Source organism: Vicia villosa, linkage group LG6 (genome assembly GCF_029867415.1).
Source record: "Vicia villosa cultivar HV-30 ecotype Madison, WI linkage group LG6, Vvil1.0, whole genome shotgun sequence".
NCBI lineage: Eukaryota > Viridiplantae > Streptophyta > Magnoliopsida > Fabales > Fabaceae > Vicia > Vicia villosa.
The window spans coordinates 121,916,027-121,931,904 of record NC_081185.1 but is presented as its reverse complement, the minus strand read 5'-3'; the positions used below and the strand labels follow the sequence as shown (position 1 = coordinate 121,931,904).

The window sequence follows — 15,878 nt, the reverse complement described above, 5'->3', positions numbered from 1 at the left end:
ATTGTATTTAAAAATACATTATAATATTATGAGATAATATAGTACTTAAAAATGTATTATGTTTAAAATACTATAATTTTTTATTTTAGTTATAATAAATATAATAGAATTTTTATTTTTATTTTTATTTTTTTAATTAAAAAAACTCGTTTAGGGCCGGGCAGCCCGAAGCCCATCTAGGGTCGGGCTCGGGTAGTAATTCTCGAGCCCATATTAAATCGGGCCTTTTTGGCCCAACCCTAAAAAGCCCAGGGTCCGTCAGGGCCGGCCCATTTTGACAACTCTAGTGAGAAGCATGCTTGACCTCAATGCCTAAAAATTAGTCACGGTCACCAAGATACTTGAGTGAGAAGGCAAGATTCAGTTTATAGACTATGTCTTTAAGCATGTCTTTAGAACCACCTGTTAGGATGACGTCATCCATATATAATAGGAGATAGATGGTGTGACCATTGGAGAAGTATGTGAAGAAAGAGTGGTCACGCATGCTTGCCTTGAACTGAAGTTTAAGAAGTGCAGTTTGAAGTGTTCAAAACCATTTTCTAGGGGCTTACTTAGGTCGTAGAGGTCCTTGTGCAATTCGGACCCAAGAAATGGATTAGAACTCACTAATCCTTGAGGTTGCTCCATGTAAACCACTTCATTAAGGAGTCCATTCAAAAAGGCATTATTGAGATCAAGTTGTTGGATTGATCATTGATAAGTAATAGCAATAGTCTAACCATTAGGAGGAACGGGAATCGAGGACCAAGTTTTATTGTGTATCTTGGAATCAGATTCAACTTGCATAGTCGACTTTCATTGCAAGTCAGCCAGGGCTTGCTTGACTGTCTTAGGATCAAAGTGTGTGAGAAGAAGCCTAGGTTGAGCAAATCCATACTTGGTTGTGGTTTGCATGTTATGAAGGTTCACATGCTCGGATGAAGTAGGTATAGCTAGGGGAGGAATTGATTGCATTATCCGAAGATGAAGAAGTACTATAGGGAATGGATTGGTCAGAAGGTCTGAATTAAATTGAAGGACAATATTGGTCAGAGACATTATCAGGTGTGAGACTAGAAGGTGCAGACACTGAAGTGGATACATTTAAGAACTAAGAGACTGAGGTAGGTTCATTTGTGGGGGTTTAGCAGAAGTTGTTGGGATGGGAATGTTGATAGGATCAGGTGAGTGAGGTAGGTTGGTTTTGAAGGATGAGGTTTTTAGAATAGAGTAAGTGGAGGGACCTGAGGATGAAAAAGTAGGATGAAACACTAGAGGGGACAAAGTAGAGTATTTGCTAGATTAGAGATCAAGGGTGTACTTGAGAAAAGGCTCAAGAAAAGGGAACATACACTTATTAAATATAACATCTTTGGATATGTAAAGTCTTCTACTAGGGGATAAGCACATGTAACATTCGTGTGAGGCTGAATAACCAATAAAGAGACACTCTTGGGACCTAAATTCAAGTTTATGAGTGTATTGTAAGGCCTGAAATGAGCAAAACAATCACATCTAAATACATTTAAGAAGTTATAGTCATGTTTGAGTTTGAATAATAAGGTATAAGGGACTTGGAAGTTAATGGAATATGAAGGTAGTCTGTTGATGAGATACAGATCAATGGAAAAAGCATAATCCCATTAGGATAAAGGTAAAAAGGCTTGACTTAGGATGGTGAGACCAATGTCCACTACGTGTATGTGTTTTCTCTCAACCGTGCCATTTTGATAGTGTGTGTAAGTACATATGATCCTATGAATAATGTCTAAGTCGGCTAGGAATTTAGTAAAAGGTATGAATTCCCTCCCCAATCTAATTGTATAACTTTGATAGGGAAACCATGTTGAAGTTCAACCATAATTTTGAATTGTTTAAAGATAGAGAACTTTGGACTTGGGGAGATAAATCTAAGTGAACTTGGAATAGGCATCTACAAAAGTCATATAATAAGTAAAGCCTGAGGTGGAGGGGTTAGGAGAGAGCCCCCACAAGTCACTATAAGCAAGTTTTAAAGGTTAAAAATATGCAGTGTATGAAGCATGTGAGTGAAGTTTATGGGCTTTACCCATGCAACATGCTGAACAAAATAGAGTATGCAGTCTTTATTATAAAAATAAATATTATAACTTTGCAACACAAGTTTTAAGGCATGAACATTAGGTTGACATAGTCTAAGATGCCACACATTAGGCAAATTAGTATCTACACTTATATAAAAAACACTAGGTATAACTTTATTAACAAAAAATGGAGATGGAAATATAAGGGACTTAACAGGATTATACATGGCTATAGAATGGAACTCATAAAGGTCATCACTCCCAACATGACTTTATAGAAAGACAACACTAAATACTTGTGATTTGACAAGCCATTTGTCAATAGTAAATATGAAATATACATTTTTATCTTTTAAGAATTTGCTAACACTCATGAGGTTTTTAGTTATGGAGGGAACAAGAAGAAGTTTATTAAGTGTGAGGCGTGCATGAGGTAGAAAAGGGGAAGGAGGACTGCTAGAACCAGTAGAGTGAATGTGTGAGTCTTGGTCATTGCATATGTAAATTTGATCTTGTCCTTTAAATGGAGTAAGTTGCTAAAGATTATTTGCATCACTAGTAACATGATAATAAGCCCTTGAATTAGAAAACCAAGATGCATGAGTGAAAGGTAAAGTGTTGGCCACAAATGTGTTAGAATGACTTAAAAGAGGAGAACCATGTCTTGGAGGTGGAGGTGGCCTAGTCTAAACATTGTTGCCATAAGAATTTGGATAATTCTATCAAGAATCTTGATTGTGGGGATTGCCATTGAAGGAAGCAAGATGGAATTGTTGATTGAATCTATGCAAACAGTTTAAAATAAAGTGCCCAAACCTAAAGTAAACTTGACACTGGATGTTAGAAAATTGACCTCCTTTACCTTTACCATTTCTATCACGACGACCAAGTTTAGTGCCTCTGAAGGCTAGGTAATCATATTCAGGAGTTTGTTGAGTGACCTGAGGAGGAGGATGAGGAGGTTCATAACTGGAAGTTTGAAAGTCAACATGACCAGGTGAAGAAGGCACAATGTGATTGATATTCAAGGAAACAAGATTTGGAGTTGATGCTTTCTTGAACTTGGCAAGCCTAAGCTCATGAGCAACCACACTAGAATCTCAACTTCATCCAAGTCCAAGATGTCAAACTTACTCTCAATAACCGAAACAATTGGAGCATAATTTGAGAAAAAAATTTCAAGTATCACATCTATGTGATGTAAACTTGGTAGAGGATCACCAATAGAGGCTAAGGCATCAACAATAGTCTTAATCTTGAGCAAATAGTCCTAAATTGAAAGAGCATCCAGCGTAATAGCATGAAGTTCCAGACACAACTGATGAGCTCTTGTATGAGTTTTCTTTTGAAAATAACTAAACAAACAATCCCAAAGTTGGTGTGCGTGTGGACATCCTAGCAAGCGAGAGAGGATTTCGCTATAAAGCATAGGTTGAAGCCGCGATAACAACATTTGATCCTTTTGAAGCCACATTGAGTACTCTGGATTCACATATCCATAGTTGCGAGTCGTATCATCAACGAATTGAGGTGGAATTCGTGGGCAAACCACAAATTCAGTGAGATTGTGCACATTAATGTAAGGTTCAACTTGTTGAAGCCAAAGATGGAAAATTCATTTCATCCAATTTCTGCGCAATCTTAAACAAGAAATTTAGATGTTGTAGTTCATCATTTGTAGACATCACTTTCGACGCCAAAGCTGTGGAAACTTGAACTGAAACAACACTATCATGGTATACGCCATGCCCTAGGATCGCATTAGCAATTTGATACCGTGATAGAATTTGCACTTAGACTGTTCATTTTTAGTTCTAACTAACTTTTAATTGATTGAATTTTGATTAATTACAAAAGAGAGCAACTGGTTGCATTTATAGAAGTAACCAATTGACCTAATATAACAACCAGTTGTATTTATAAAAGTAACCAGTTGACTTGATAGTAAAGGTGGGATATATTTCCAAGCTAACACATGAGAAGTTATGATAATTCTAACTAACTATCCTAGATATATTTTTGTGTACTATCTTGCAAGTTGTCATTACCATCCATAAAGTATAATTCGATTAAGAGTAATGATATTCATACATCAAATTGTTACACCAATACTTACACCCAACCGTATTTTACAGTAGTCACTAAATTTGGTTAATGCAGTGTAAAAACATGGTTAATGCAGTAATGAAGTTGGTTAATGCAACATCCAGGTATTAAAAATGATTTTTAGCAGTCACCAAACTTGGTTAATGCAGTGTAAAAACTTAGTTAATTTAGTAATAAAGTTGGTTAATGCAACATCCAGGTATTAAAAATATTTTTTAGCAGACATCAAACTTGGTTAATACAGTGTAAAAACTTGGTTAATGAAGTAATGAAGTTGGTTAATGCACGTCCAGATATTAAAAATAAACGTCCGTACATGAATAGTATTCGTCCGTACATGAACAGTGTCGTCCGTACATACGGTGTAGGTGTAAGATTTGGTGTAAGAATAGCATTTTTGTTCGATTAACCTCATTCAAATGGTATAAAAAATGTGGGTGTTTGTTTTGTGTGTACTATCTGACTATAATATAAAATTAGGATGTAGTTATTCCTAGGTGAAAATTGTCCAACCACCACTCTTCATCTAAGAAGATAGTCTTATGCAATGGCTTTAAGAATACTTCCATCGAGATGCATAGAGCACACTACATACATCAATTATTTAATAAATTTACATACATTAATTATTCAATAAATTTATAGATAATTTAAATAATCTTTTATTTATACCAGTAACCGGATAAAGTATATTTTTAAGTACCAATCTAATGTGTATTTATGCAATAACCGATTCTTGTATCTTGTATGGTAATGGATTATGACATTGATTTTTTTTTTTTTTAGAGAAAACACATAATAATGCGAGGTAAAATTTTTTTTAGTAGTTTTTTAAAAGAGTAGTGTTATTTATTATGAAACAATTTTAAGAAAGACAAGAATGTATACATGTTATTATTTTAGAGAATAATATTTAATTTATTATAAATTTAATTTCTTTTTTAATAGGAACTAGTAAGATACTAGTGCTTCCGCACAAATAAATTTATTTGATATTGTATAGTATATTTAGACACATGTAAATTTGAAAAGACTTGACTTAATTATAAATGAACAATAATCATATAAATTCAATTGTATAAACAACCATATAAAAAAAAGGACACATAAGATGCAGAAAAAAATAAAATTTTAACTTTTGAAAATAAAATTTTTCTCTCAAATAAAGGTAATTGTTGATTAAAATAAAATAGATATTGTGTTGATAATGACCTGTGAGAAATAAAAAATTATTTGATGCGATATAAAATGTATTTAGATACAAATGGGAAATTTGAAATAATTTACTTAATTATAAAATAAACAATAATCATATAAATTTAATTATATTAAATAATCACGCAAAAAGAAAAAAAAATATTATGAGATGGAGATAGAAAAAAATTAATATTTAAAATAAGAATTTTGTCTCTCAAATTAAGACAATGGTTAATTAAAATAAAATTGATATTGTATAGTGACCCATGAGATAAATAAAAATTGATTATTAGTATTTTTAGTGATAATAAATAAATAGAGAAAAAAATTAAAATGAAAGTAAAAAAATGTAGGAAAATAAATGTGAGAGAAATTTGAAATTTTAATTAAGAGAAAAAATGTGTATGTTGGGGAAAAACGTTGATCAATGAGGCCAATAAGTAAATAACACTTCTAGGACAATGTGAGAATTTTTTTTAAAATAACCATGTATTAAAAAAATTACACAAATAACCACATTTCATAGAAAATTACGCAAATAATCAGGTTTCAGAAACCTTTTACACCAAGTCGCCATCTGAGATGGCCTTTTCACTTTAACTTTGCCCTAGGCGCCATCTGACATGACACATTCAGTACACCTAAGCCATGTCATATGACGCCTCCACTCATTTTTTAGGAGGAGGAGTCATCTCATATGGCTCCTCCTTGTATATGTGTTTTCTATAAATAATGCCCCCTTTCTCCGCAATTCTTCACACTTTCTCATTATATCTTCACATTTCCTCCCAACTTTTGTCAAAATGGGCTATAAGATTTTCACAAGAGATGGCTATGTATTTTTCTCTCCCTTGAAACCGGCGATAAAAATGAAATTTTGGCACATCCATTCCATGGAGCGTCTTAAGAGAGAGTTGAAACGCTGGTTAGACGGGGACATTCCAAAGGGTGAAGAAATTAGAAGAATCTAGAGAAGAAGAACCGCCACCTCGCTTGCAAATGGAACGTCTCGCACTTGGTTGGAGGAAGTTGAAAGAGATAGAGACGTAATGATGATGATGCACGGTTCTGATGCATTGTTTTGGTGCTTGTCATTTCGTAGATATTTTGTCGTGTTGTTGACATTTTTTTATTCGCTGTATGTGTTGTTTTTTAGTCGTTATGTCATTTTATTTTTAGCAATCGTATGTGTTGTAACAAATGTTCTTAATGAAAAAAAGCCATGTTTAGATCTTAAAAGAAGTGTGCATACAAATTTCAGTTGGTTGAACCACTAGCACGAGTGGGACATTTTTTTTAGTGTCCGACTTGACGACATAAACCACAATTTCTTTCTAGCTTGTCAAGCTCGTCCATTTCAGTTGTGATAGGCTTGCTTTTGGGACGAACCTTTTTATTTCTCCGGATTTGGTCGTTTTGCCAAACAATTTCCCCCTCGTACGCAGGCCAATAATCTTCTTTTGCTACCACTGCAAAGCCATTGTTGTATACGTGGAGCAAGGTCTCGGACTTGTAAATGGGAGACATAAGTGTTAATGCATCTAAGTGAGAATGGGCACATGCTGCAATGACATGGGAGCAAGGCATACGAAATGCTTGAAACTTTCCGCAATCACACCAACGTACTTCTAGTAGAACCCTATACTTTTGTCTTGGTAGCCCCTCGTTATGGTCGATTGTCTCTTTGACCATGATATTCTGGTTATGTCGGTCAAACCTTGTAACCATATGTGTGTTAGCTTTGGCACCTTCTGCCTTGATAAATCATATACAACATTCACTCCACAATTGTCCAGCACGTAACACCGCGTCCCACCTTTCACCTCTTTGTGCAAACAATGAAGCCGTCCTAAAATATGTTGATTTTACCAAAGCGGTTACAGGGAGGTTTCACATACCTTTAAAGACATCGTTAATTGATTCAACAAGATTTGTTGTCACGTGTCCCCATCATTGTCCATTGTCGTATGACCTAGTCCATTTCTCCACTGAAATATTATCAATCCAACTACCTGCATCTGGATTTGATAATCTGATCTCTCTGCGATAATGTTTGAACGGTGGTTGAGTTAATGCATACCCTGCGTTCATAACCAATTTGCGAAAAGCTCTGTCTTTAATCTTTTGCGCGAAATTTTGTACAATATGTCTAATACATAAGACATGCGTAAAAAGGGGGTCATTCCAACCATTAGTCGGGTTATTGTATGCACTCACAATAGAAGCATGTCTATCAGAGATCAAACAGAGACCAGGTTGCGGAGCCACGTGTGTTGTGAGATTTTTGAGAAAGAAACTCCAACCCCCAGCAATCTCTCCCTCGACTAGAGCAAAGGCAATTGGGAAGACGTTACTGTTGTCATCTTGTGTGACTGCCATCAGTTGGGTGCCTTTGTATTTCCCATACAAACATGTTCCATCTATTTGAATAATAGGTTTGGAGAACGCAAACCCTCTGATGCATGGTTGGACTGCCCAGAATAGATGACGGAATATTCCATTTCCACTTACCGAGTTAAAATGCAGTTTGGCATGCTTCAAGATATTTCGTCTGACCCAACTTGCTTGGATCCTTGGCATCAAAAAAGGGTTGATGGCCAGTGGAATATTGATAATTGGCAAGATTTCGCACCGGAGTGGTGTAGGATGTGGAGGAGATGTGCCCGACATGTGTTGTTGTTTCCTGTTTTCCCCGATGAGCATCGTATGCAACACACACACATCAATATATCACATGGTACAAATCGGTTACTAACCCTGAAATGTTTGTGGCTGAGCCGAGGTATTTAGTTGACCCACGCACACGCTGGACATAGACATCAAATCAACAACAACAATACCAACCACCGTACACCACCCAACAAGCATACCAACAAGAATACCAACAACCTTACACCACCCAACAAGAATACAAACAACTGTTCATCACCCAACAACAATACGAACACCAAACCCAACACGCAACAACCTCCCACCAAACACAACGACGACAAAAATCCACAAGCACCCAACCCCAAAGCCAATATCAAAACCAATACACCCACATGCCCCACACCCAACCCCGATGCGGGCCCTTCATCATCTCATCCAAGCCCAGACATGGACATACATGAACAATATTCCCCAACCGACCCAACATACAGCCAACCATCACACCGTAGCAACCAACAAACATATGTGTACCAAACTCCACAAAATCCAATTCCAACTTACCCCACCTTTCCGGATGAGCAATGCTATCGAGTTGGCATGGACTCCACCCCTCACCGATGCGACCAAACTTTGACAATATGGGTCAACGATTATTTGCAAGCTGGACTTCGAAAGATTTTGATCTGACGAATTTCATAGACGCTGAACACATTGATTTCAAGGGGGGCCCTCGACCCAACCACAACAAGAAGGTCCTAGAGTGCAACAACGAACTAGGCGATCTCGCAATAGTCGTTTTCAAAATCCGAATGACAATTAAATTCTATGTAACTTTATTCCTATTATGTAATCGTCTTATCTTAATGAAAACCGTTATCTCATTTCTCAATTGTCATTTATTAAAAAAAATTAAAAAAAAGAAAATGCACTTAGGCGCCATCTGAGATGGCTTAGTGCAAAACAGATGCACGTAGGAGCCATCTCACATGGCGCCTCCTCTAAAAGCTACAATGGAGGCGCCACTCCATATGGCTGATACACTTTAGCAATTTCTGAAACCTAATTATTTATGTATTTTTCTCTGAAACGTGGTTATTTGTGTAATTTTTTTAATACATGGTTATTTAAAAAAAAAAAATTACAGTATGATATGGAGAAGAATTTTAATTGTGACATTTAGTATTTGCATAGCCCTTTTAGTAGTGTAATAATTTAGACAAGATAGGATAGGATAATTTAGATTAGACAAGATAGGATAGGATAATTTAGACAAAGCATGCAACTGATTTTTTATAGTTAGATATTAGATCATGGGATACTAATGATAATGAAAGATTGAGATTCATTCTTTGCTATTCTTATTTTTACTTTTTCACAAATATGCATTTTCATTTTTTAAAAGATGCAATGTCAAAAGAAAATTATGAATTTTTACTTTTTTTTTTTTACAAATAAGCATTTTCCTTTTTTAAAAGATGCAATATCAAAAGAAAATTATGATGCCGAATATAAGAAACGAGATAAGTTATATAAATAGGAAATGACTGTTATGCAAGGGTAAACCAATTAAACTATCCAAAAGAAAAGTTGTGGGGTTTGGAGATATTAATTTAAGTCATATACTAAAATAAAAGTTTCAACCGCAACAAGATGCGCACACATCATGATTCAGTATATTTGTGATCCAATTCAACAACTAATCTCCAAAACACAGCAAGATTCATCCTCAATATATCATAATCATATTAATATCTTTAACAAGGAAGCTTTGAATTTAAAGTTACACTAATATGTTAAGACTAACAAAAAGTCAAATGCTGTTGGAAATTAATTACTATAAGGGGAGGGCAGTAGTGAGCAATTACAATCCAAATGGAAAGGAAACGCATAAAATTGTTGAAGAGACATGAAGGGAGATCAAAAAAGCCATATGTAGAGCATACATTAGGGTTACACATGCTTTGCACACAAAGGCAAATGGTAGTTGCAAGAAAACTTGCTCGACAGAATGTTGAATACAGACATATTTCAGTTCTTATTTTTTACGGCTTCTTTTAGATGACCCTTTTGATGACCGCATTTTCCTTGAGTTTGGTTTGTCACGTTTCTGCCATTCAAGATTTATATTAAACTTTACAGTATCAATATAATTACTGTCTGAAAATTGAAATGCTAGTGTTTTTTTTACCTTCTTTTTGAATCTCTCCTTATGCGGCTTCGGTACTTTGTCATTCATCTTTGGAATTGTATCATCCTAAAAAAGTAAATAAAATATTAGTTTTCCTAGCATGTTTAATAATAAATTCGGTTCTTCAATCGGATAGGTCTAATATTTTGATTTAGCCGAGTTGCAAATGCAATCATACTGTTGAAGAACCAACCTCAGTATCTTCGGTTTCTTTCTCCGAGTCCTCTTGGTTCTCTATCTCACCATCGCTGTTGAGCATGGTCTTCAGTCTGCCTTCCTTGTGTTGTTTTTCAGATCGAGCGTGTCTCTATAGTAATAACAAAGCCATCATTAGATCAACATTGAAGGCAAGTAAAATTTTGACATTTCATCAGAGATGCATAAGAAGGACCGCAATAGTTGAGAGTTTATGACATTCTTCTCAGGCTATAATAGCACAAATAGTAAAGATTGATGCGTAAGGATATTGCGCAACCAGAGAAAAAATGCAGTACCTTTGATTGAAGATGATTCCGCAAAGTATCCTCAGTCAAACAAATGATCCGAGGACATAGCCTGCACTTAAATACTGATTTTATTTGTACGACAAAAGCAGACTGTATATCTGCTGGTAGGGGTTTCTTTTCAGGCACAACATTAAACTTCTTAGAGTCACGTTCACTAGAAAACTTCTTGTTAATAAACACTTCCCTATCATTAATAGTTCCAGCATCATCTTCACTAAATAGCGGACCTGGAGTAATACCAATGATTAAACAATCATGAGACAGTGAGGTGACTCAAACGTCCTCTGTGCAGGAAGCATTTGTGATAGTGAGCTGGTCATAAGAAATCTCATCAAATATATATTCAACAAAAGTGAGTTGAATTGATTTTGACTGAATTGATTTTGTAAAATTAATTCCGGCTAAAAGTGAGTTGAATTGGATCTAAGTGGCAATATTGCAATTTGTACGAGCTTGTGAATTAAAAAGCCAAAAGTTGAAATGTTATTGAAAAGGAAATTCTATGAAAAAGAAAATTCTTATATCCACTCAAACAACATCACCGTGTGATGATAAAACAAAGGGATAGGAATCATCACATGTTAAATATGGTATTTATCTCACCCATGAAATTTCAGTTTCAAATCAAGTTAAGGAAACAACTCTTTCATTATATGGTTCATGGAGTAACAACGAGAGGTTAACGGTTTGTTTGAGTTCACGGAATTGTAGATATTTCAAGTTCGGTTACTAAACTGATAGAATAAAGGACATCTCAATTTATAAATTATTTTAACAGTTCAGTTTTTCTAATGGTAGTTTGGCTCAGTTCATGGCTTAGTTTGAATCTAAACAGTTGTTTGAACAGCCCTACTTCTGTATACGTTCTGCTATACCAGGGCCTAAATCGCACTCTTCTATACACATTTCATCGCTGTTCAGGTCAAAACAATCAGATGTACAACTCTCCAGGTTCCACACACTCCTGCTACCTCACATTCATGAAAGTGTGACTTTTAGACTCCACAAAGGAGACAAAATGGAAGTGAATAAGCAAAGAATAAAGGGACTGATTAACAAGAATAGGGCAAGGATTGTCAATGTATACATTAATAACTTCTATAGAATCAAGGTTGACAAATAAAATTAAGAGAGGGCCGCATATAGATATGATCCTTTTTTTGAAAGCTAGAATATGAAACTTAATCACATACGATACGAGGGGACTAACGTTCTCTAACATTGCTGATGGAATTCGAATTACAAATATCATATCAATACAAATCAAAAAATTGAGCTGAAGGATAATAACTCAAAGCAGAAATTACAAACAAACCCTACCTGCAGAGTTTGTATCAACAGTGTTTGCATCAATGTCATTGGCAGAGCTATCCTCACTTTTATACCCTACATTTAGGTTAAACAAAAGGTACAAAATTTAATGAATTTAGAACATCATGTAACTAGTAAGTGCTAATACATCAACAATAAGACTTTTTGAGAGAGAAAAAAAACAAAGTGAATGAAAGAACGAACCAGATGGTGAGCTAACTTCATTATCATCATCATCACTCTCCTGGCTTACTTCTGTAGTTTGATTATCATAATCTTCGTCTGAGGATGAAGAAGAATGATCTGAACCATCCCTATCGCCATGATCAACCTTAAAAAATCTTCTCTTTATCATTGTTTCGTTTCAACAGAAAACTGTTGCAAAAAGCCACAAGTGATTCTGTAAGAAAATCTAAAAAAAAACTATACAGGTTACAGTTAAATGGCATGCATTGATTAAGATTCAGAAATAAGAAACATGAGAACAAATGAAGAAAACTGAAGATACCGCAAAGTAAGTGTTTGGTTGAAGTAGAGAACTTACGGTGTTACACGGAGAAGAAGAAGTTGGGAACGACGGCGAGAAAAGTTGTAGACAGAGAGAGTGAAACGGGTGAAAGTCTTGAAACTGAGATGGATACGGATAACGGGTTTAGAACCTTGGGCTCAAGTAGGCCCATACATATGCCCAAATTCTTTCGGTGGAAATTTCGCGTGAATTCTACTTGCCAACCCAAAATTTTAAATGCTATCTCCCATTTTTCATTTTTTCATTATTTCAAAAATGTTTTTGGTAAAATAGGAATAATTTATTCCGAACGAAATTTTTGATAATTAATTGAAATTTTTGGTAAGTTGCAATTAGTTCCGGAAATTTTAAAATTTGTGGTAAAATCCTATAAATTTTTGATAATATTCTGAAAAATTTTGAAATTGCTCGTAAAATCTCCTGGAAATTTCAAAATTTCTGGTAAAATCTCCCGGAAATTTCAAAATTTTCGATAAAAATTTCACTTTTAAAAAAAATTGGTATGTGCTTGAAATTTTCGATATCGCCCAAAAGATTTCAATTTACTTTGTGGAAACTTTGAACAAGGTTATTTTGGTCTTTTCATACACTTTGAGGGGGTGTCAGGTATAAGTATGGGGGTGGCAGGTTAATTTTTCAAATTTTGCCCTACTCCTATCATTATCCCCTCACCCCTACAATTTTTCAAAATATTACAATTCTACCATTTTCATCTATTAATTTTATGCAAAATCTCTTTTTTATCAGGTCACCTTAGCGGCGGGAGAAGATGGTGTACCATTAGGGCACTTCACATTCGATGATTTAATTCATAAATTAGATATAAATTCTCAAGTTTATAAACATTTAATTCCAATACTTATCCAAATAAAGTTTTATTTAATGTTGCTCTAACAACTTCAATCATCTTCAATGTTGCTTTAGTTCATTATTGTGAAAATACACATAATTCCTCTGCATATCTTGCAAAATTATGAAAAATTCACCAGACACATCATTTCTCTTCCTTTGTTTCTCTATAGATTTCAACTTAATTTTGTCATATTTCTCAACATTCATAACCAAACCCTTCACTGCTTTAACTTCATAAATCCCATGCCTAACCGGCAAATATCAATGAATTCTCATTATCTCTCCAACCACTTCATCAACCAAAATCCAACACTCAATCTCTGTAACAACCTTAAAACTTCAAAAATTTCAAAACTAGAACACCATAATAAAAACTCAGTTGGAAAATTCTAGTTCTAATTCAACGCTAAACGACAGAGAAGAAACTATTGAAAGTTCATTTGGTTTAAAATCTCATGATCTAAATTATTTGATCCTTGTGCTCACGAGTTTTTCTATTTGTTCTTGTTGTTCTTCTAGTATCACATAATCTCCATGAAAATCTGGGCATGACCCTTTTTCTCTCAGTGAATAAAACGTATACTTGTTCATTCTCTCTTTGTTTCAATCTTCTCCAGAAGCTACAAGATCATGCCACCACCTCGAAGGTTCAATTCATTCATATGCAAAACCATTTCTTTGTCTCCTAAGAAATCTAAAATTCTAATGTTTGATTGATTTCAGTTATTATGACAATTTCTCAATTACGGAACAGTTTCAAGAATTCTAATATTTGATTGATTTCAATTATTATGGCAATTTCTCTATTTCGGAACAGTTTCAAAAACTCTAATGTTTGATTGATTTTAATTTTAAGAAAAGAGTAATAGTTCTTATGAAGCTTAGAAAAGTATTTTTAGGTTTAATGTTATTGGTTAGGTTGAATATCTTCTTTTTACAAATAATGAAGATTTTAATATATATATATATATATATATATATATATATATATATATATATATATATATTTAATTTGTAACTTAAATGAAAAAAGTTTAAGTGGTTTGGTGGTATAGTATCTTGTATTGCAACCAATGTGACCATGGTTTGAATCCATGGTGAGGGTAAAATTTTGGAATTTTGATGACCTTAGTGATAAGCATATGTCACATCAGTGCTAGGTGTATGCCAAGTGCCCCTTTATTTTAACTTTGACTAACAGACCTAACAGAAAGGACTAACGTGGCGTTGTTTGAAGACAAAAGGGTTTGAATCGGTCTTTTAAAATTTAAGGAACCAAAATGAATTCCGTGTTATAGATAAGGGACCAAAAAGAATATATTTGTCTTAATTTTATTATTTGATTTTTCAAATAAAATTAACTTTTTCAAAATTGGAGTATTCTACACCCCTACACTAGTGTATCAGAGAGCTTTGCTTAAAGAATTTTGGTATGTAGTTTTCCTTCACCGAATAAACTACAATAAAAAATTCTAATAGACTTATATGTATACTTGATAACTTACATAAAAGTTACTCGGTATAATAATCATTACCGGATAACTTGATTATAAATTTTTGTTAGTTTTCATGAAGTTCACCTAATAACTTACCTATAAGTTATATGTAATGCAAATTTTCACTTTTTTTATGTTTCACTAATATGAAGACCCCATTACATATATACGATAAAGATAAGATAATTAATATATATTAATGATGCATTCTCAACTGCATAAAAATTTGAGACACATTGCTAAAGAATTCTCGAGGGTTGATTATGTGGGAACCAATACCCAAATATGCAGGTGTACTCTTAGAACATCATGTGGGTTTCCTTGTGCTTGCGTGTTAGGAAGATGTAGACTAGATAATGATCTGATAACTATAAATGTTGTTCCTATCATTGGACGAAATTAAGCATGAAAGGTATCTTAAAATTAAATCAATAACAATTAATCACATATACATGTTCTACATATTATGTCATATACTTTAGAGCAAAATATAATAGATGATACGAACATGTATATAGTTACAGGATCTACGACATGTTAGTATATGAGAGAAGAGATTGCAGAAATACTTGGATCTATTGAGAAAGTTTCTGTTGGTGGTAATTACGAAAGTTAGAAAACAAACAACGAATAAGTGATGGTTATATGATTCTTTCTCAAACGGTAATCCTAATGCCTTGAATACTCGTTAGATGAGGAGAAGCGATAAAATGCTTCTGTATGGTATATTGGGGACCATAGCCTATATACAAGGTGATGACCAATTATAATTCCCATTATTGTGAAATGGATCATCTTGGAATCCACGCATATTTGAGTTCATATCCAATTAATTAATAAATAAATTACTAAATATAAATCTAATTAGCCTTTTAAATTTATTTGACCACTTAATTAGCTCTTAATTTAATAAATAACTAATATAATTAAAATATATATATGCCCACATAATAAGCTCTTAATTTGATAAAAAAACTTATATATATATATATATAT

General features: G+C 34.0%; 1 protein-coding gene across 2 annotated transcripts; it reads right to left on the bottom strand.

Annotated features, from left to right (window-relative positions):
• Nucleotides 1-9,818: 9,818 nt before the first annotated feature.
• LOC131612242 (SAGA-associated factor 73-like) lies at nt 9,819-12,637 on the bottom strand. 2 transcript variants are annotated; one of them, XM_058884053.1, is made up of 7 exons: nt 12,550-12,637; nt 12,210-12,380; nt 12,015-12,080; nt 10,683-10,921; nt 10,382-10,495; nt 10,189-10,254; nt 9,819-10,107 (listed from the first exon to the last, which is right to left on the bottom strand). In XM_058884053.1, exons 2-7 carry the CDS (start codon nt 12,358-12,360, stop codon nt 10,036-10,038), a joined length of 708 nt encoding a protein of 235 aa, XP_058740036.1. In that variant the 5' UTR covers nt 12,361-12,380; nt 12,550-12,637; the 3' UTR covers nt 9,819-10,035. The 2 variants fall into 2 exon arrangements, with proteins under 2 accessions (XP_058740036.1, XP_058740037.1); XM_058884054.1 differs by having other exon boundaries at nt 12,514-12,564.
• Nucleotides 12,638-15,878: the final 3,241 nt, after the last annotated feature.